The following is a 20,829-nucleotide window of genomic DNA, read 5'->3' as shown; positions in this document are numbered from 1 at the left end:
GCCTGCAACGTTTCGTCACAGCGCCACCTAGTGGTCACGAGATTCGAAAAATGCTTATTTTCGCTTATAACTACTTCAAACTTGAGTCTAAAATCATGAAGGTGGTCTTGTTAGATTCCTTGAGGCATGCCGAGTCAAACGATACCAAACGGTTTTCGGTCGGCCATTTTGGGTGTCGGCCATTTTGAATTTTCTCATTAAGTTCAGTATTTCACAAACAGAATGGCGTATCGCTACGAAATTTGGCATGGTTCATCAGTGACATGTTCTGAGCGCACCTATAAATCTTTAGGACAGCGCCACCTAGTGGTCAGGATATGTAAATAAATTGTTTAAAATCTTTATATCATTTGATTAAATTGCCACTATGACATAAGACTTCACTCTATTGATTCCTTGGCTCATGCTGAGTCCGACTGTACCAAATATGTCTGAGTCAAACCTACTTCCTGTCGGCCATTTTGAATTATATTGAACACCTACTTTTTCGAACTCCTCCTAGAGCGCTCGTGTGATTGGCTTGATTTTTGGTATGCATCATCTAGAGACACTCTAGACAAAAAGTTATCAAAAGCTTTTCGGTAGACCTATCCGTTGTCGTATAACGCATCAAAGAATGCGAGGGCGAGCACGCCAAAATGTGTTTGAGCCTGTATCTTCGCAAAACTTTTGCGTATTAATATGAGACTTGGTATATGTCATAACAGTGATGACCTGAGGGTGCATGCACCATTTCGTCACACTGCCCCCTACTGGTCACGAGATATAAAAAATGTCTATTTTTGCTTATAACTACTGCAAACTTGAATGTAAAATTATGAGACTGGTCTTGTTAGATTTCGTGAGGCATGCCGAGTCAAACGATACCAAATGGTTTTTGGTCGGCCATTTTGTGTGTCGGCCATTTTGAATTTTTTCTTTAAGTTCAAGTATTTCAGAAACGCAATTGCGTATTGTTATGAAACTTGGTATGGTTCATCAGCAACATGTTCTGGGAGGACTTGTAAACTTTTCGGCGCCCCCTAGTGGTCAAGAGATTTGAAGCTATATCTCTGCATCTCTTTATCGTATTTACACCAAATTTGGTGGGTGTCATCACAATCAAGACCTGAGTCACAATTTATTGTTTGGTCAGTGCCCCCTAGTGGTCAAGTCATTTAAGGCTATATCTCCGTATCGCTTTATCGTATTTACACTAAATTTGGTATGTGTCATCACAGTCATGACCTGAGGCACCATCTATTGTTTCGGCAAAGCGCCACCTAGTGGTCTCAAGATACAAAAAAATTGCTATTTTTTCATAAAACTAATGCAAACTTAGATCTTAAATCATGACAGTCATCACGTATGAATCATTTTTTGCCATGTTTGGCTTGACCCCGGTATCGCTGCTTGCAGCTATATTTATTATATTATTCTTCTTCTTGTTCTTCCGCCATTGAAGTCAATGGCAGCCCATAGAACCGTACATAGGAAAGTTATGAAATTTGGCACACATGTAGAGGACGGTCTTAGAAGTTACTATAGCAACATTGGTGTGTCTGACTCAAACCCTCTAGCGCCACCAACAGTCCAAAAATCCACTTATGTTCATGCTCATAACTTCTGACCCGTGAGTCCTAGAAACTAAATTCTTGTTTCCTCTGAATCCTTGGCTCATGATGATTCAATTGCATACGTTGATGTCATTTGTGTCATGCACATCTTTCCGCCATTTTGAATTTTCCGTAAAACCTACTTTTTCGAACTCCTCCTAGACCGTCCGTCCGATTTGCATGTCCTTTGGTATGTAGCATCTAGAGACACCCCAGACAAAAAGTTATCAAAAGCTTTTTGATAGACCAATGCGTTCTCGTATAAATTGACAACATATATGGCGGCGAGCACGCCAAAACGGACGTGAGGCCGTATCTTCGCAAAACTTTATTGTATCGACACGAAACTTGGTATATGTCATTACAGTCATGACCTGAGGGTGCCTGCAACGTTTCGTCACAGCGCCACCTAGTGGTCACGAGATTCGAAAAATGCCTATTTTCGCTTATAACTACTTCAAACTTGAGTCTAAAATCATGAAGGTGGTCTTGTTAGATTCCTTGAGGCATGCCGAGTCAAACGATACCAAACGGTTTTCGGTCGGCCATTTTGGGTGTCGGCCATTTTGAATTTTCTCATTAAGTTCAGTATTTCACAAACAGAATGGCGTATCGCTACGAAATTTGGCATGGTTCATCAGTGACATGTTCTGAGCGCACCTATAAATCTTTAGGACGGCGCCACCTAGTGGTCAGGATATGTAAATAAATTGTTTAAAATCTTTATATCATTTGATTAAATTGCCACTATGACATAAGACTTCACTCTATTGATTCCTTGGCTCATGCCGAGTCCGACTGTACCAAATATGTCTGAGTCAAACCTACTTCCTGTCGGCCATTTTGAATTATATTGAACACCTACTTTTTCGAACTCCTCCTAGAGCGCTCGTGTGATTGGCTTGATTTTTGGTATGCATCATCTAGAGACACTCTAGACAAAAAGTTATCAAAAGCTTTTCGGTAGACCTATCCGTTGTCGTATAACGCATCAAAGAATGCGAGGGCGAGCACGCCAAAATGTGTTTGAGCCTGTATCTTCGCAAAACTTTTGCGTATTAATATGAGACTTGGTATATGTCATAACAGTGATGACCTGAGGGTGCATGCACCATTTCGTCACACTGCCCCCTACTGGTCACGAGATATAAAAAATGTCTATTTTTGCTTATAACTACTGCAAACTTGAATGTAAAATTATGAGAGTGGTCTTGTTAGATTTCGTGAGGCATGCCGAGTCAAACGATACCAAATGGTTTTTGGTCGGCCATTTTGTGTGTCGGCCATTTTGAATTTTTCTTTAAGTTCAAGTATTTCAGAAACGCAATTGCGTATTGTTATGAAACTTGGTATGGTTCATCAGCAACATGTTCTGGGAGGACTTGTAAACTTTCCGGTGCCCCCTAGTGGTCAAGAGATTTGAAGCTATATCTCTGCATCTCTTTATCGTATTTACACCAAATTTGGTGGGTGTCATCACAATCAAGACCTGAGTCACAATTTATTTTTTGGTCAGTGCCCCCTAGTGGTCAAGTTATTTAAGGCTATATCTCTGCATCTCTTTATTGTATTTACACCAAATTTGGTGGGTGTCATCACAATCAAGACCTGAGTCACAATTAATTTTTTGGTCAGTGCCCCCTAGTGGTCAAGTCATTTAAGGCTATATCTCTGCATCTCTTTATTGTATTTACACCAAATTTGGTGGGTGTCATCACAATCAAGACCTGAGTCACAATTTATTATTTGGTCAGTGCCCCCTAGTGGTCAAGTCATTTAAGGCTATATCTCTGCATCTCTTTATTGTATTTACACCAAATTTGGTGGGTGTCATCACAATCAAGACCTGAGTCACAATTTATTGTTTGGTCAGTGCCCCCTAGTGGTCAAGTCATTTAAGGCTATATCTCCGTATCGCCTTTATTGTATTTACACTAAATTTGGTATGTGTCATCACAGTCATGACCTGAGGCACCATCTATTGTTTCGGCAAAGCGCCACCTAGTGGTCTCAAGATACAAAAAATTGCTATTTTTTCATAAAACTAATGCAAACTTAGATCTTAAATCATGACAGTCATCACGTATGAATCATTTTTTGCCATGTTTGGCTTGACCCCGGTATCGCTGCTTGCAGCTATATTTAGGGGTCAAGCCCCGAAGGGGCGTAGAACCCTATTGTTATTGTTAGTTTTCTTCTTATTATTATTATTATTTATCTTCCTCGTTCTTCCGCCATTGAAGTCAATGGCAGCCCATAGAACCGTACATAGGAAAGTTATGAAATTTGGCACACATGTAGAGGACAGTCTCAGAAGTTACTATAGCAACATTGGTGTGTCTGACTCAAACCCTCTAGCGCCACCAACAGTCCAAAAATCCACTTATGTTCATGCTCATAACTTCTGACCCGTGAGTCCTAGAAACTAAATTCTTGTTTCCTCTGAATCCTTGGCTCATGATGATTCAAATGCACACATTGATGTCATTTGTGTCATGCACATCTTTCCGCCATTTTGAATTTTTCGTAAAACCTACTTTTTCGAACTCCTCCTAGACCGTTTGTCCGATTTGCATGTCCTTTGGTATGTAGCATCTAGAGACACCCAAGACAAAAAGTTATCAAAAGCTTTTTGATAGACCAATGCGTTCTCATATAAATTGACAACATATATGGCGGCGAGCACGCCAAAACGGACGTGAGGCCGTATCTTCGCAAAACTTTATTGTATCGACACGAAACTTGGTATATGTCATTACAGTCATGACCTGAGGGTGCCTGCAACGTTTCGTCACAGCGCCACCTAGTGGTCACGAGATTCGAAAAATGCCTATTTTCGCTTATAACTACTTCAAACTTGAGTCTAAAATCATGAAGGTGGTCTTGTTAGATTCCTTGAGGCATGCCGAGTCAAACGATACCAAACGGTTTTCGGTCGGCCATTTTGGGTGTCGGCCATTTTGAATTTTCTCATTAAGTTCAGTATTTCACAAACAGAATGGCGTATCGCTACGAAATTTGGCATGGTTCATCAGTGACATGTTCTGAGCGCACCTATAAATCTTTAGGACGGCGCCACCTAGTGGTCAGGATATGTAAATAAATTGTTTAAAATCTTTATATCATTTGATTAAATTGCCACTATGACATAAGACTTCACTCTATTGATTCCTTGGCTCATGCTGAGTCCGACTGTACCAAATATGTCTGAGTCAAACCTACTTCCTGTCGGCCATTTTGAATTATATTGAACACCTACTTTTTCGAACTCCTCCTAGAGCGCTCGTGTGATTGGCTTGATTTTTGGTATGCATCATCTAGAGACACTCCAGACAAAAAGTTATCAAAAGCTTTTCGGTAGACCTATCCGTTGTCGTATAACACATCAAAGAATGCGAGGGCGAGCACGCCAAAATGTGTTTGAGCCTGTATCTTCGCAAAACTTTTGCGTATTAATATGAGACTTGGTATATGTCATAACAGTGATGACCTGAGGGTGCATGCACCATTTCGTCACACTGCCCCCTACTGGTCACGAGATATAAAAAATGTCTATTTTTGCTTATAACTACTGCAAACTTGAATGTAAAATTATGAGACTGGTCTTGTTAGATTTCGTGAGGCATGCCGAGTCAAACGATACCAAATGGTTTTTGGTCGGCCATTTTGTGTGTCGGCCATTTTGAATTTTTTCTTTAAGTTCAAGTATTTCAGAAACGCAATTGCGTATTGTTATGAAACTTGGTATGGTTCATCAGCAACATGTTCTGGGAGGACATGTAAACTTTTCGGCGCCCCCTAGTGGTCAAGAGATTTGAAGCTATATCTCTGCATCTCTTTATCGTATTTACACCAAATTTGGTGGGTGTCATCACAATCAAGACCTGAGTCACAATTTATTGTTTGGTCAGTGCCCCCTAGTGGTCAAGTCATTTAAGGCTATATCTCCGTATCGCTTTATTGTAGTTACACTAAATTTGGTATGTGTCATCACAGTCATGACCTGAGGCACCATCTATTGTTTCGGCAAAGCGCCACCTAGTGGTCTCAAGATACAAAAAAATGTTTTTTTTCATAAAACTAATGCAAACTTAGATCTTAAATCATGACAGTCATCACGTATGAATCATTTTTTGCCATGTTTGGCTTGACCCCGGTATCGCTGCTTGCAGCTATATTTATTGTTATTCTTGTTCCTCGTTCTTCCACCCAAAAGTCAATGGCAGCCCATAGAACCGTACATAGGAAAGTTATGAAATTTGGCACACATGTAGAGGACAGTCTCAGAAGTTACTATAGCAACATTGGTGTGTCTGACTCAAACCCTCTAGCGCCACCAACAGTCCAAAAATCCACTTATGTTCATGCTCATAACTTCTGACCCGTGAGTCCTAGAAACTAAATTCTTGTTTCCTCTGAATCCTTGGCTCATGATGATTCAGTTGCACATGTTGATGTCATTTGTGTCATGCACATCTTTCCGCCATTTTGAATTTTCCGTAAAACCTACTTTTTCGAACTCCTCCTAGACCGTCTTGTCCGATTTGCATGTCCTTTGGTATGTAGCATCTAGAGACACCCCAGACAAAAAGTTATCAAAAGCTTTTTGATAGACCAATGCGTTCTCGTATAAATTCACAACATATATGGCGGCGAGCACGCCAAAACGGACGTGTGGCCGTATCTTCGCAAAACTTTATTGTATCGACACGAAACTTGGTATATGTCATTACAGTCATGACCTGAGGGTGCCTGCAACGTTTCGTCACAGCGCCACCTAGTGGTCACGAGATTCGAAAAATGCTTATTTTCGCTTATAACTACTTCAAACTTGAGTCTAAAATCATGAAGGTGGTCTTGTTAGATTCCTTGAGGCATGCCGAGTCAAACGATACCAAACGGTTTTCGGTCGGCCATTTTGGGTGTCGGCCATTTTGAATTTTCTCATTAAGTTCAGTATTTCACAAACAGAATGGCGTATCGCTACGAAATTTGGCATGGTTCATCAGTGACATGTTCTGAGCGCACCTATAAATCTTTAGGACAGCGCCACCTAGTGGTCAGGATATGTAAATAAATTGTTTAAAATCTTTATATCATTTGATTAAATTGCCACTATGACATAAGACTTCACTCTATTGATTCCTTGGCTCATGCTGAGTCCGACTGTACCAAATATGTCTGAGTCAAACCTACTTCCTGTCGGCCATTTTGAATTATATTGAACACCTACTTTTTCGAACTCCTCCTAGAGCGCTCGTGTGATTGGCTTGATTTTTGGTATGCATCATCTAGAGACACTCTAGACAAAAAGTTATCAAAAGCTTTTCGGTAGACCTATCCGTTGTCGTATAACGCATCAAAGAATGCGAGGGCGAGCACGCCAAAATGTGTTTGAGCCTGTATCTTCGCAAAACTTTTGCGTATTAATATGAGACTTGGTATATGTCATAACAGTGATGACCTGAGGGTGCATGCACCATTTCGTCACACTGCCCCCTACTGGTCACGAGATATAAAAAATGTCTATTTTTGCTTATAACTACTGCAAATTTGAATGTAAAATTATGAGATTAGTCTTGTTAGATTTCGTGAGGCATGCCGAGTCAAACGATACCAAATGGTTTTTGGTCGGCCATTTTGTGTGTCGGCCATTTTGAATTTTTTCTTTAAGTTCAAGTATTTCAGAAACGCAATTGCGTATTGTTATGAAACTTGGTATGGTTCATCAGCAACATGTTCTGGGAGGACTTGTAAACTTTTCGGCGCCCCCTAGTGGTCAAGAGATTTGAAGCTATATCTCTGCATCTCTTTATCGTATTTACACCAAATTTGGTGGGTGTCATCACAATCAAGACCTGAGTCACAATTTATTTTTTGGTCAGTGCCCCCTAGTGGTCAAGTCATTTAAGGCTATATCTCCGTATCGCTTTATCGTATTTACACTAAATTTGGTATGTGTCATCACAGTCATGACCTGAGGCACCATCTATACTTTCGGCACAGTGCCACCTAGTGGTCTCAAGATACGAAAAAATTGCTTTTTTTCATAAAACTAATGCAAACTTAGATCTTAAATCATGACAGTCATCACGTATGAATCATTTTTTGCCATGTTTGGCTTGACCCCGGTATCGCTGCTTGCAGCTATATTCTATTATTCTTCTTCTTCCGCCATTGCGTCTATGGCAGCCCATAGAACCGTACGTAGGAAAGTTATGAAATTTGGCACACTCATAGAGGACATTCGAAAAAGTCACCACACCAAATTTGGAGTGTCTATGTCAAACCCAATAGCGCCACCAACAGTCCAAATTTTCACTTACATTTTTGGTTATAACTGCTGACCCGTACGTCATAGAAACGCAATTCTTGTTTCTTCTGATTCCTTGGCTCATGCCGATTCGATTGCACCATATGACGTCATTTCCGTTATGCTAATTATTTCGATATTTTGAATTGTTTGTAAAACCTACTTTTTCGAACTCGTCCTAGAGCTTTTGTCCAATTTGCTTAAAGAATGTGTGTGTAGGATCTATAGACACTCATGGCAAAAAGTTATGGAATTCGTGTTGATTCACCAATCCGTTACCGTATAACGCGTCAATGAATTTTACGTAGAGCGCGAAAAAACGGATTTGAGGCTGTATCTTCACCAAAGTTAAGCGTATTCATACGAAACTTGGTAGTTTTGATGGTAGTCACGACCTGAGGGTCCATGCCCAGTTTCGTCACAGCGCCACCTAGTGTTCACGAGATTTGAAAAATGGCTATTTTTGCTTATAACTACTGCAAACTTGAGTCTAAAATTATAAAAGTGCTATTGTTAGATTCCTTGAGGCATGCCGAGTCAAACGATACCAAAAGGTTTTCGGTCGGCCATTTTGGGGGTCGGCCATTTTGAATTTTAACTTTTTTTGTAGGAAAGTTATGAAATTTGGCACACTCAAAGAGGACATTCCAAATAGTCCCCACACCAAATTTGGAGTGTCTATGTCAAACCCGATAGCGCCACCAACAGTCCAAATTTTCACTTACATTTTTGGTTATAACTGCTGACCCGTACGTCATAGAAACGCAATTCTTGTTTCTTCTGATTCCTTGGCTCATGCCAATTCGATTGCACCATATGACATCATTTCCGTCATGCTAATTATTTCGATATTTTGAATTGTTTGTAAAACCTACTTTTTCGAACTCGTCCTAGAGCTTTTGTCCAATTTGCGTAAAGAATGGGTGTGTAGCATCTAGAGACACTCATGGCAAAAAGTTATGGAATTCGTGTCGATCCGCCAATCCGTTTCCGTACACCGCGTCAACAAATTTTACGCAGAGTGGGAACAAACGGATTTGAGGCAGTATCTTCGCCAAAGTTAAACATATTCACATGAGATTTGGTAGTTTTGATGGCAGTCATGACCTGAGGGTGCGTGCACAGTTTCGGTACAGCGCCACCTAGTTTGAGCATGTTGATGAGCATGCCACAATGGATTTGCGGCTATATCTTCGCAAAAGTTTTGCACATTGGCAGTGGTTCAGTGGTTCAGGGGTTAGTGGTGGTTGTCTACAAATCGGAAGGTTGGTGGTTCAAACCCCAGCTCCACCTGACCAAGTGTCAAGATGTCCATGAGTTATATGTCATAACAGTCATTGAAAAGTGATTTTTTTTTTGCTTATAACTACTGCGAAATTTAGTCTAAATTCATGAAAGTGCTATTGTTAGATTCCTTGAGGCATGCCGAGTCAAATGATATCAAAACGTTTTCTGTCTGCCATTTTCAATAACAAAGCATACCAACTTTTTCAAAACTCCTCCTACAGCGTTCGTTTGATTGGCTTGGATTTGGTACACACAATCTAGACTCTAGAGAAAAAGTTTTTGTCAGTTGTTGTATAGCACATCAACAAATATAATGGCGAGCACGAAAATGGATTTGAGGCTATATCTTCGCAAAGGTTTTGCACATTGATGTGAGTATTGGCAGTGGTTCAGTGGTTAGTGTAGGTTGTCCACAAATCGGAAGGTTGGTGGTTCAAACCCCAGCTCCACCTGACCAAGTGTTGAGGTGTCCATGAGTGAGACATCTAAGCCCAAATGCTCCCGATGAGCTGGATGGCTCTTGTGTGGCTGACACTGTATGAATAGGTGAATGTTTCACAACTTGGAAATGTCATGAACTGAGGGTGTATGGAATGTTTTGTTACTGCACCACCTAGTTCATCAGTGACATTTTTTGAAAGCCCTTGTAAACTTTTCAGTGCTCCTACTGGTTAAGAGTTTTGAGGCTTTATCTCCAGATCACTTTATCGTATGTACACCAAATTTGGATTTGTCATCACAATCATGACCTGAGGCACCATATTGTTTCGGTGCAGTGCCCCCAGTGGTCAAGTCATTTGAGGCTATATTTCAACATTGCTTAATCATATGTATATCAAATTTTGTGGGTGTCATCACAATCATGACCCAAGGCATCATCTATTGTTTCGGTGCAGTGCCACCTAGTGGTCAAGTCATTTGAGGCCATATCTCCACATTGCTTAATCATATGTACACCAAATTTGGTGGGTGTCATCACAATCATGACCTGATGCACCATCTATTGTATCGGTGCAGTGCCTCCTAGTGGTCAAGTCATTTGTGTCTTTATATCAACATTGCTTAATTTTATGTATATCAAATTTGGTGGGTGTCATCACAATCATGACCTGAGGCACCATCTGTTGTTTCGGGGCAGTGCCCCCTTGTGGTCAAGTCATTTGAGGCTATATCTCAACATTGCTTAATCGTATGTATATCAAATTTGGTGGATGTCATCACAATCATGACCTGAGGAACCATCTATTGTTTCGATGCAGTGCCCCCTAGTGGTCAAGTCATTTGAGGCTATATCTCCACATTGCTTAATCGTATGTACACCAAATTTGGTGGGTGTCTTCACAATCGTGACCTGAGGCACCATCTATTGTTTTAGTGCAGTGCCCCCTAGTGGTCAAGTCATTTGAGGCTATATCTCAACATTGCTTAATCATATGTATATTAAATTTGGTGGGTGTCATCACAAACGTGACCTGAGGCAAAACCCATTGTTTCTACACAGCACTCAAGATTTGAAAAATGGCTATATTTGCCTTAATCTACTGAAAACTTCTTAAATCTTAAATCATGACGGTCATCAACCAATACTTCATTCGGTGCCCTTTTCGGCTTGACCCCGGCATCGCTGCTTGCAGCTATATTTGAGTTAGTTTTCATAACAAGTTACAGCAAGGATGGCTAAACGTCAACCGTACCGTATTCAGGACATTGTTTTTCATCGAGAGACATCATTCCTATTAAACGAGGGAATCATAACAGTTGCTACATATTTGGATGTTTAGAAGAACGCTGGATTTGAAGAGAGACTGCGATTAAAAAGCGGATCCGGACAGAATGGCGCAGCTTATGTGAGTAAAGCACTTTAGTACTTTGTGTCACTGTAGTGGCCGGTGTTTTCTCTTCGGAGGGACGCGAATTCATGCTGCACACACGTTGAAAGGGTTTATGATAAAAGACACGCACGCGTGTGTGCGAGTAAAACACTTTAGTACTTTGTGTCACTATGAGTTCTCTTTAGAGGGACGCGATTCACGCGAATTCATGATGCACACGCTTTGAACGTGATAAAAGACATGTGTTTGTTTATGCGTTCGTTACACGTGTGTAGGAAGGGTTTGTGTAAAAGACGCGCGTGTGTGCGTGTGTGTGTGTGTGTGTGTGTGTGTGTGTGTGTGTGTGTGTGTGTGTGTGTGCACAGCTACACGCGCATCGAAAGGGTTTACTATAATAGACAAGTGTGAGAGAGTGTGTGTGTGTGTGTGTGTGTTTGTGTGTGTGTTTTTGTGCGTGGGTTTACGATAAGGGTTTGTCAAAAGGGTTTATGATAAAATATGCGTGTGTAAGAAAGACACTGTGTCTTAAGACACTCACTTAACATTAAACTGATTACACATGAGATTAAATTGAAAGTTAGTTTGAACGAAAAACTGTTATCCAATAATAGCAGTGGGTGTTTACTTCCAAGTCGTCGTGCAGCCCGCCCATTAAAACGGATCACTTCTCTAACCAGCCTCAAAACCAGAGTACAAAATAGCCTATTACTTATTGCTTTTGATGTGTTTGGATGTAAAAATCATGCAAACATCATGAGTAGACCTCAGACAACAGTCTAAAACAATAAAAACGCCAGAGGAAGGGCACCTTTAACAAAGAGATGCAAAAGTTCAAATCCAATATGACTTTTAAGTTGTTGTCTCCAGAAGAACTGGAGAAAGCTGAACTGGAGATTATTCGTATATGTCAAAAAAAGAGATATTCTGAAGAACTGTCAAGTCTACGGAAGGATGGACTGGTAAAACGAAGTAGTGAACTCTATAAACTGAACCCTGTGCTTCACTTGGATATCATCAGAGTTGGTGGACGTCTGGACAAGGCTATGATGCCTGAAGAAGTTAAACACCCGGTAATACTGGCTAAGGACCTGCATGTTACAGATTTGATTCTGCAGCAGATACATAAGGATATTGGACACTGCGGACGGAATTATATGATGGCTACTTTGCGACAGAGATATTGGGTCCCTGGTGCTAGCACTGCGATAAGGAGGATTTTATCAAAGTGTGTAGTATGCAAACGTCTTCATGGAACCACAGGTCATCAGCAGATGGCAGATTTGCCACAAGAGAGAGTTACACCTGACAAACCACCTTTCACCCATGTTGGAGTGGACTGCTTTGGTCCCTTTGAAGTCAAGCGAGGAAGGAGTGTTGTAAAACGTTATGGAGTAATCTTCACATGTTTGACCACAAGAGCTGTTCATCTTGAAATATTATCTTCACTTGAAACTGACTCTTTTATTCATGGATTAAGACGATTTATTGCACGTCGAGGACAAGTAGTCGAGATCCTTTCAGACAATGGTACAAACTTTGTTGGTGCCCAACGTGAGTTGCAGGAAGCCAAAAACAACTGGAATCATAATCAAATCAATTCATTTTTGCTTCAAAAAGGAATCAAGTGGAACTTCAATCCTCCGTCTGGTTCACACTTTGGAGGAATTTGGGAGCGGCTTATAAGGTTCGTAAGAAAGATTCTAAATTCTATCCTTGGAAGACAAAGTTTGGATGAGGAGGGTTTACACACACTACTTTGTGAAATTGAATCAATCCTTAACAATCGTCCTATATCTAGAGCATCAATGGATGTTAATGATTTGGAAGCCCTTACACCCAACCATCTCCTTTTGCTGAAGACTCAGCCATCTTTACCACATGGACTGTTTGAGAAGAATGATTTGTATTCACGTCGAAGGTGGCGACAGGTCCAGTACATGGCAGATCTATTTTGGAAAAGGTGGATCGGGGAGTATCTTCTTGAACTACAAGGACGCCAGAAGTGGCTGGTGAAGAAACGCAATTTCCAAGTGGGTGATATTGTGCTTGTAGTTGATAATACTGCTCCAAGAAACTCATGTATTATGGGCAAAATTATTCAGATCATACAAGATAAAAAGGGATTGATACGTCAAGTGAAAATCAAGACCAAGAGTACGTACCTGACCAGACCTATTACTAAAATTTGCCTTCTTTTGGAAACTGAGAACTTTTAGTTGCTTAATGACTGGTTACCTAAATTTTGAGAGCTCTCAAATGACATTCTGAAGGCTTAATTAGTTTGGGTCTCATGTTTATTACAGATATTGTTCATACATCTAAGAACTGGACATTTACACCCACACTTGCACACATTTGTGTATATGTTGTTTATCTGTAAAAAAGATCTAATGATTTTCATGTGTAATCTGTTTGTGAGTGTATTGTATTATGATTATTACATTTTTGGGGTGTAATAATCAGGGGCTGGAGTATAAGTGCCCGGTAAGGTTTTGATGACTTTTATTTTGAAATTGTCACTTTTCGTTTGTTACGTCACTTGGTGTATTCACAGGTGCATATCATCTGTGTGTTTGCGTGTGGATTCAGGGTGGAAGAGGGTGAGTAGCTGGGACGCTCACTTTCTGTTGACCGTTTCTTTTAGCTACGTTTCTTTTTATACATTTACTTTGATTTACAGTTCTTTTCATTTAGTTCATTTACTGGGGATAAACTTATCTTGCCATCATTACATGTCTGCTGATCAACATTAATAAACCACCCTGTATGCAACTGAAACGCGTCATCTTTAACTCCCTCTACTCAGCCTCTTAGCGGCTACTGGTTGCTGCTATAACAATATATATATATATATATATATATATATAGGGGTGGAACTGTACACAGAAGTCCCGGTTCGGTTCGTACCTCGGTTCAGGCACCACGGTTCGATTCACTTTCGGTACAATGGAGGGAAAAGCAAAACAAAAATGAAGGCGGCATTTTTTTAGTACTTAAGATAATCTTAAAAACATAGGTGTCCTTATCAGTGTTATTTTGAGATGTAATGAATATGAACTGAAATGCATTTAACATACTATCTCGTATTTCAAAAATGTATACCACTTTAATAATCTTGTACTCATCTTTCATATATGGGTTCAAATGTATTACAAGTGTTACCTAAATACATTTTAAAATTACATTTCGGCCTTATTTCATGTTAATGTACTAAAGAACAAAAAATAGGCTTGTAGGATGAATTAATAGAGTGGTTGCAAGTTTACAAACATTGCAGGGTGCGCACGCATCCAGGAGGCAGAAAGCCCGATTCTAAAAATTCTTTAATATACGAGGGCGCTAGGCCATTAAGGCTTTGTAGGTGATTAGTAATATTTTAAATTGTATGCGATATTTAACTGGTAGTCAATGTAAAGATGCCAGAATTGGACTAATGTGGTCATACTTTTTAGATCGAGTAAGCACTCTTGCGGCGTTTTGAACCAGCTGTAGCTTGTTTACCTGATTTGAATGGCATCCCCCAAGTAACGAGTTACAATAGTCTATTCTAGAGGTCATAAAAGCATGGATAAGCTTTTCTGCGTCTGATGCAGACAGTATATGGCATATTTTTGAGATATTTCTAAGATGGAAGAATGCTGTGCGGCAGACATTGGAGATATGACGATCGAAAGATAGATTGCTGTCGAACATTACGCCTAAATTCTGCAGCCATCTATGGCCAACTTATAATCTGACATATTATGTTTGTAGCGATTTGGTTCAATAATAAGAATCTCAGTCTTATTGAAGTTTAGCATAAGAAAGTTATGTGCCATCCAGTCCCTAATATCACTAATGCAGTCTGTTAGCTTAGAAAACTGGTGGGTTTCGGATGTGACGAGATGTAAAGCTGGATATCATCCGCATAGCAGTGAAAACTCATGTTATGTTTCCTGATAATGTCTCCTAGAGGTAACATATATAACGAGAATAGGATAGGGCCTAAAACTGATCCCTGTGGTACAATGTATTTAACCGGGGAGTGATATGACTCTTCCTCATTTACATAAACAAAGTCATAGCGATTCTAGTCAAACTAGTTATATTTTCTAATTAAACTAAGGCCTAGTCCTGGCTTAAACTAATCCCTGTTCGGGAAACCACTCCAAAGTGTGTTAATATCAAAGAATGTCAATTTAATCAGATTTATCTTTTGACCTTTTTTTAATTACAGGACCTTTTCTCCTAAAACTATAAATTAAATTAATTAATGCAGGAGTAATTATTTTACTTTACTATAATTTATGTAGACTACCTAAATGAGTTCTTAAAAAAAAAGTATTAAAATGAATCAATATCAATTTAACTGTGCTTGCTCCCAGCCATTTACAACTCATACAATTGACTACTAATCAAATTTCCTATGCCGTCACTTTATATTAACCAGCCTATGGTATTAACACGTCAGCTAGAATGTGTCATTTAGCCTTTTGTTTGGGTTCCTTGTATGGACTCCTTGTATGGGTTCCTTGTTTGGGTTCCTTGATGTGGGGTGGTCTTAAAATTTGAATTTGACTCTCTCTCTCTCTTTTTTAAAGATGGATATAACAATTCAAATGCTGCAGTGATTTTCACTACCAAAAACATAAACAACACTCGCACTCTTTTTGCTACTGTAGAGAGACTAACAAACCCCTCAAATCAAGTTCCTAGTGAAATGCTCTCTCACAACAAATGCAATGAGTTTGCAACCTTTTTCTCTGAGAAGATCAGTAATATCAGAATGACGATCAATACGGCCTCATATTGTACTGTGGTCAGTCAGATATCATTGCAACAACCTCAGAAATTAGTAATTCTCTCATAATTTGACATAATTGATATAAAAACCTTGGAAGAAACAGTACAACATCTTAAAGAATCAACTAGCAGCCTTGACACACTCCCCACATCTTTTCTCAAAAAGGTACTTAACTGCTTAGAAACTGACCTCTTAAAAATAGTAAATACCTCTCTGATCACAGGCACCTTTCCAGAGTCATTAAAAACAGCAGTTGTTAAGCCTCTCCTAAAAAAGAGTAACCTAGACAAAACCATTCTTAGCAACTACAGACCAATCTCAAATCTTCCGTTTATAGGCAAGATCATTGAAAAGGTTGTTTTCAATCAGCTGAACAAATTCTTAAACTCAAATGGCCATCTGGACAATTTTCAATCTGGTTTCCGTCAGCATCACAGCACAGAGACAGTGCTCATAAAGATAATAAATGATATTCGCTTAAACTCTGATTCAGTGCTGGTGCTACTAGATATTAGTGCTGCCTTTGACACAGTAGATCACACCATACTCTTACATAGACTGGAAAACTGGGTAGGGCTCTCTGGGATGGTCCTCAAATGGTTTAAAACATACCTACAAGGAAGAGGTTACTATGTGAACATAGGTAACCATAAATCTAAGTGGACATCCATGACATGTGGAGTCCCACAGGGTTCAATTCTTGCACCGCTTCTGTTTAATTTGTATATGCTCCCACTTGGTCAAATAATGAAAAAGAACCAAATTGCTTACCACAGCTATGCAGATGACACCCAGATATACTTAGCCGTGTCACCCAATGACTACAGGCCCATTGACTCTCTATGTAAATGCATTGATGAAATTAACTGTTGGATGCGTCAAAACTTCCTCCAGTTAAACAAAGACAAAACTGAAGTCATTGTATTTGGAAATAAAGATGAAACCCTCAAGGTTAACACATACCTTGACTCTAGGGGTCTAAAGACACAAAATAAAGTCAGAAATCTTGGTGTAATTTTAGAGTCTGACCTTAATTTCAGTAGTCACGTGAAAGCGATAAGCAAATCAGCTTACTACCATCTCAGAAATATTGCCAGAATTAGCTGTTTTGTCTCAAGACAGAAACTTGTTCATGCTTTCATCACCAGCAGGGTGGATTACTGCAATGGACTTCTTACGGGGATCCCCAAAAAGACCATTAGACAGCTGCAGCTCATTATTGTGATTTTATTGTGTATCTATTATTTTAACATTTTCTTTTTTCTCTTTTATATATTGTTTTCTCATTTCTATGTAAAGCCCTTTGAATGATCTCTGTGTATGAAATGTGCTATACAAATAAACTTGCCTTGCCTTGCCTTACCATCAAAGTGGTTCCCCCTAAAGCCATGTGTGCCTGTCTACATGGACATTGAGCAGCAGTAAAATTGCTATTCTTTTTCAATACCTCAAACTCTGCTTTATAAATCTAAAACTTAACTGTACTTAAAGAGTGAAGTGGAGTTTATTTGTAGTTTTCTTTTTCCTGAGGTAGGCCCAAACATGTTTGTCAATTGGATTGTTTCTATTATTGTCATGTGTGCAATTTTTTATATTAATTAATTAATTGATGTATTTATTTATATGGACAGGCCATCATTCATGTATGGCATATGTGAAATGCAGGCATTATCCTGGCAGGAAGCTCCTCCATGGCCCTTCTTATCACTCTAGGTATGCTTGTAATTTTTATTTGCCAAAAAATAGTATTTGTTATTACACAATATCTTTTATTTTAGTGAAGTTGAGGAATTTGACAGAGCAGTTTCCAAAAGACTGAAAAAAGAAGGAAATATCACCTGCAGGAAGTAATTATTTTACCTTATGCATTTACATTATTTTACATTTATTCATTTAGCAGACACTTTTATCCAAAGTGACTTATGAGGAATTCTTTTTAATGCATTTGAAGATGAAAAGTAAAGTCACTAACACAATTCTTTCTTCTTTTTTCTTTGCTTTCTCCTGTTTACAGCAAGATGATGTTCAGGTGATTGTTCAATAAAGTACAAATTTGTTTATTATTGGTGTTTTGTCTATTATTATTTAAGTTTTGCTTCACATTCAAAATATCAAAAAACAGGTTTTGTAATGTTAGCATGATATAATGTTAATAAGACCATTATGGGTTCATCTGAAAGAAAAATTGGAATTTGCATTAAAAAAAAACATTGCAGCAATATAATATCACATAATAATTTACATAAGATAGTTTAATCTGTAATTGTATCCCTTCCATCAGTAATTTTCTTTCAATTACACCCACGCTCAAAGAAATACTGCAGAATACTGGATAATTTGTTAGTCACACAATAATTTTTGTTTGGCACATGCATTAAGCTGGGAACGCAAATATTTATTTGGATAACTTTAAATAAAACGAGACCATAATATTGCATCCTATTGTTTTCAATGCCATTTGGATAGGGGGGTGTTATACGATCTTCCAAACAGCAGGGGGCGCTGTCTCGAAAAACGAGGGGTCTGAGAATGCGGGTCTCTGGGTGGTCTGTAGCGCACGCAGTGGAGGACAACGGCTCCGCTCAGTGGACTTATGCTGCGTTCCAGGCAACCGGTAACCCGTAACTCACGACTTACGACTCTGAACTGGGATCGATCTAGTACGAGTTCACGGGTAGGAAGTCACGGGTTTGACTGCCGTTCCAGTGCACTTTCACCGGTAACTAGAAGGTTGTAAAAACACGAGTTACAGGCTGCCTGGAACGCATAGGGTCGTGGTTTTAAAGTCGTAACTCACGGGTTTAAAAACCGGCCTGGAACGCAGCATAAGTTGAAGTTTTATGTCTTGTTACATAAAGCTCTATAATCTTGTATAATTATTTTGGCTTTGTCCATTGCATATTGCTACATTTTACTTCATCTGTGGTTAAAGCAGTTCAGGGTCAGAATGTCTACCTTACATTGTTTGCCAAGAGTTTTGTGTAAATGCAGATGGATACAAGTTTCTTTTAAAAGATTATGTAAGCGGGTCACCAAAAAAAGGGTGGGGGGGGCATTAAGATTCGCAGTGTAAATCCAGCCTAACTCAGCTACTTTATTTCTTTAGAGAAAGACAGGGGGAGGCAGCCACTGGAAAAAAACTCCTTATTTTAGTAAATTATTGCATTTGTGTAGTTACACAATGGTCCCAGCAGAGGGCAGAGCGGTACTTCTCACAGCTGTTGGGTGTTTCCGTCCACCTTAAAGGTTACATTTAATCTTGCTTGATCCTGCTATTTTTGCAGGGAATTATGAATGTGGTAGTGGGGCTGGGTATCATACTCATGGTTTTAAAACCATTTCAGTTGACAATTGCTGCCATGAATCGCATAGGCTACTTATCCATATTTAAGTCAGTTTAAATGTATTTTTATCGGTAGTATTTAACATAGCAGCTTTACATAGCCTACATTTTAATAGGTACATACATATAATGATAAAATAACATATAAATTATAAAACAACATGTTATTATAGCTACCTTGTTACATTGCAAATATCAAATGATGTGTCTTAATATATAGCAATAATGCTTTATTTTTTTCCGGTATTTTAAAAGCATTACCTTAAAGTAACTGACAGAAATACTTCTTTTAGCAGTTTTATATCATTATATCAACACGTGCGTCACGTCTCACGGGTAACGCTCTTTTGGCACCGTATTTTCTGTTTTCACTCAACGCCACCAATTAACCAATAACAGTTAATTAGTAACAATTTAACCAAGTGGTTTCTTAAAATAGCGTGAGAGCATGACGTAAGGGCCGGAGGGTTTGTCAATTTTGCGTGTAATACACACGCGCACGCCCCAAACCGCCCACCTATTGACAGTATAGCGTGGAGAGCGAGCAGTGGAGAAACACGCGCGCGCACACACACACACACGTTGAAAGAAAGATATTTTTGAATATCACATGTTGCCAATCACACTTTAGATTAAAGACCGCATGAGTTACAATCTTCATCAAACGTGTCTATCTTGTGTACTGCACGCGCACTCAACCCGTGCGTAATATTGATGTATTTCAATATTGACTTGAATCACCCAAAGCGCGTTTGGTGATGCGGCGTTAACGACGCGCCCCTGTGCTTCACGTGCCACTTGGATGTTTCCTTGAATCTCTTTCACGGATCGTTATGGGTGCTGGTCCAAAAAACGCATTCATCTGAATGGTTGATTGCCATTGCATTTCTTTACGGACTGCTGTTGTGGCGGATCACGCACGGAACCGGATCACGCAAGGAACCTGTGGTTGGATATGACGCATCGGTCACAGTAGGGACGCGTCTAGGAAAAGCGGAGAGGTTTCAGTGAGAAGCGGCCAAAAATCTGGACTACACCTGCTCACCTGCTCGTCATGTCGGCGAAGAGCAAGAAGGAAAAGGAAATCATTACCGAGTATGAGAGCCAAGTGAAAGGTAAGAAAAGTCTCACACCTGACCGGTACCTGGAGACTGTCTCTCATCTGATGCATCTGATGCTTTCCTGCAAAAAGAAAAAACATCACAGGAATGGATTTAAGGGTTATAATGGGAATTGTATTGGTTTTAATGGAAACTATAGTGGTCTCTGTGGGTCTCTATTGGTAATGTGTTGGATTCTATTGGTGTGATTTTATGTGGCAGATGGGAACCCAAAGAACACCATTAAAACCTACAGAATTTTGGGAGGAATTTTGTTGGTTTTAATTGTAAACAGCTGATTATTCATCATATTTCACATTTGTGTAAACAGATTTGTGTTGTTTTTTTATTCAGCAGTGTATGCATTTACACTATGACTTGAAGTGTAATTATAATATTTATGAATGCATTTTAAATCGCATTATTGCTGTCTATTTAATGTGCACCGCTTCCCATAAAGCATTTCAAACATTTTTATTTATTTTGATGAGGAGGGTGAAACTAAATGCATTTCCAATTTAATTAAATATTTACTCTTATAAGTTAATAAACACTGATTTATGTAAAACGCCCTGC

At 39.3% G+C, this 20,829-nt stretch overlaps 1 protein-coding gene across 4 annotated transcripts in view; it reads left to right on the top strand.

Annotated features, from left to right (window-relative positions):
* The first annotated feature begins 19,611 nt into the window (after window positions 1-19,611).
* srgap1b (SLIT-ROBO Rho GTPase activating protein 1b) overlaps window positions 19,612-20,829 on the top strand; it is a 43,698-nt gene continuing 42,480 nt past the window's right edge. For 2 of the 4 annotated variants that reach the window (XM_073872774.1, XM_073872772.1), the window contains exon 1: window positions 19,612-20,268. In XM_073872774.1, the coding sequence (XP_073728875.1) occupies window positions 20,208-20,268 (61 nt within the window). In that variant the 5' untranslated portion in view covers window positions 19,612-20,207. The remainder of the gene's footprint in view (window positions 20,269-20,829) is intronic. The other 2 variants (XM_073872780.1, XM_073872779.1) reach the window with 2 other exon arrangements.

The sequence above is a fragment of the Misgurnus anguillicaudatus genome, chromosome 1, assembly GCF_027580225.2.
Source record: "Misgurnus anguillicaudatus chromosome 1, ASM2758022v2, whole genome shotgun sequence".
Lineage (NCBI taxonomy): Eukaryota > Metazoa > Chordata > Actinopteri > Cypriniformes > Cobitidae > Misgurnus > Misgurnus anguillicaudatus.
Note: the sequence above shows the minus strand (reverse complement) of the source record. Positions and strands in the feature narration are given on the sequence as shown.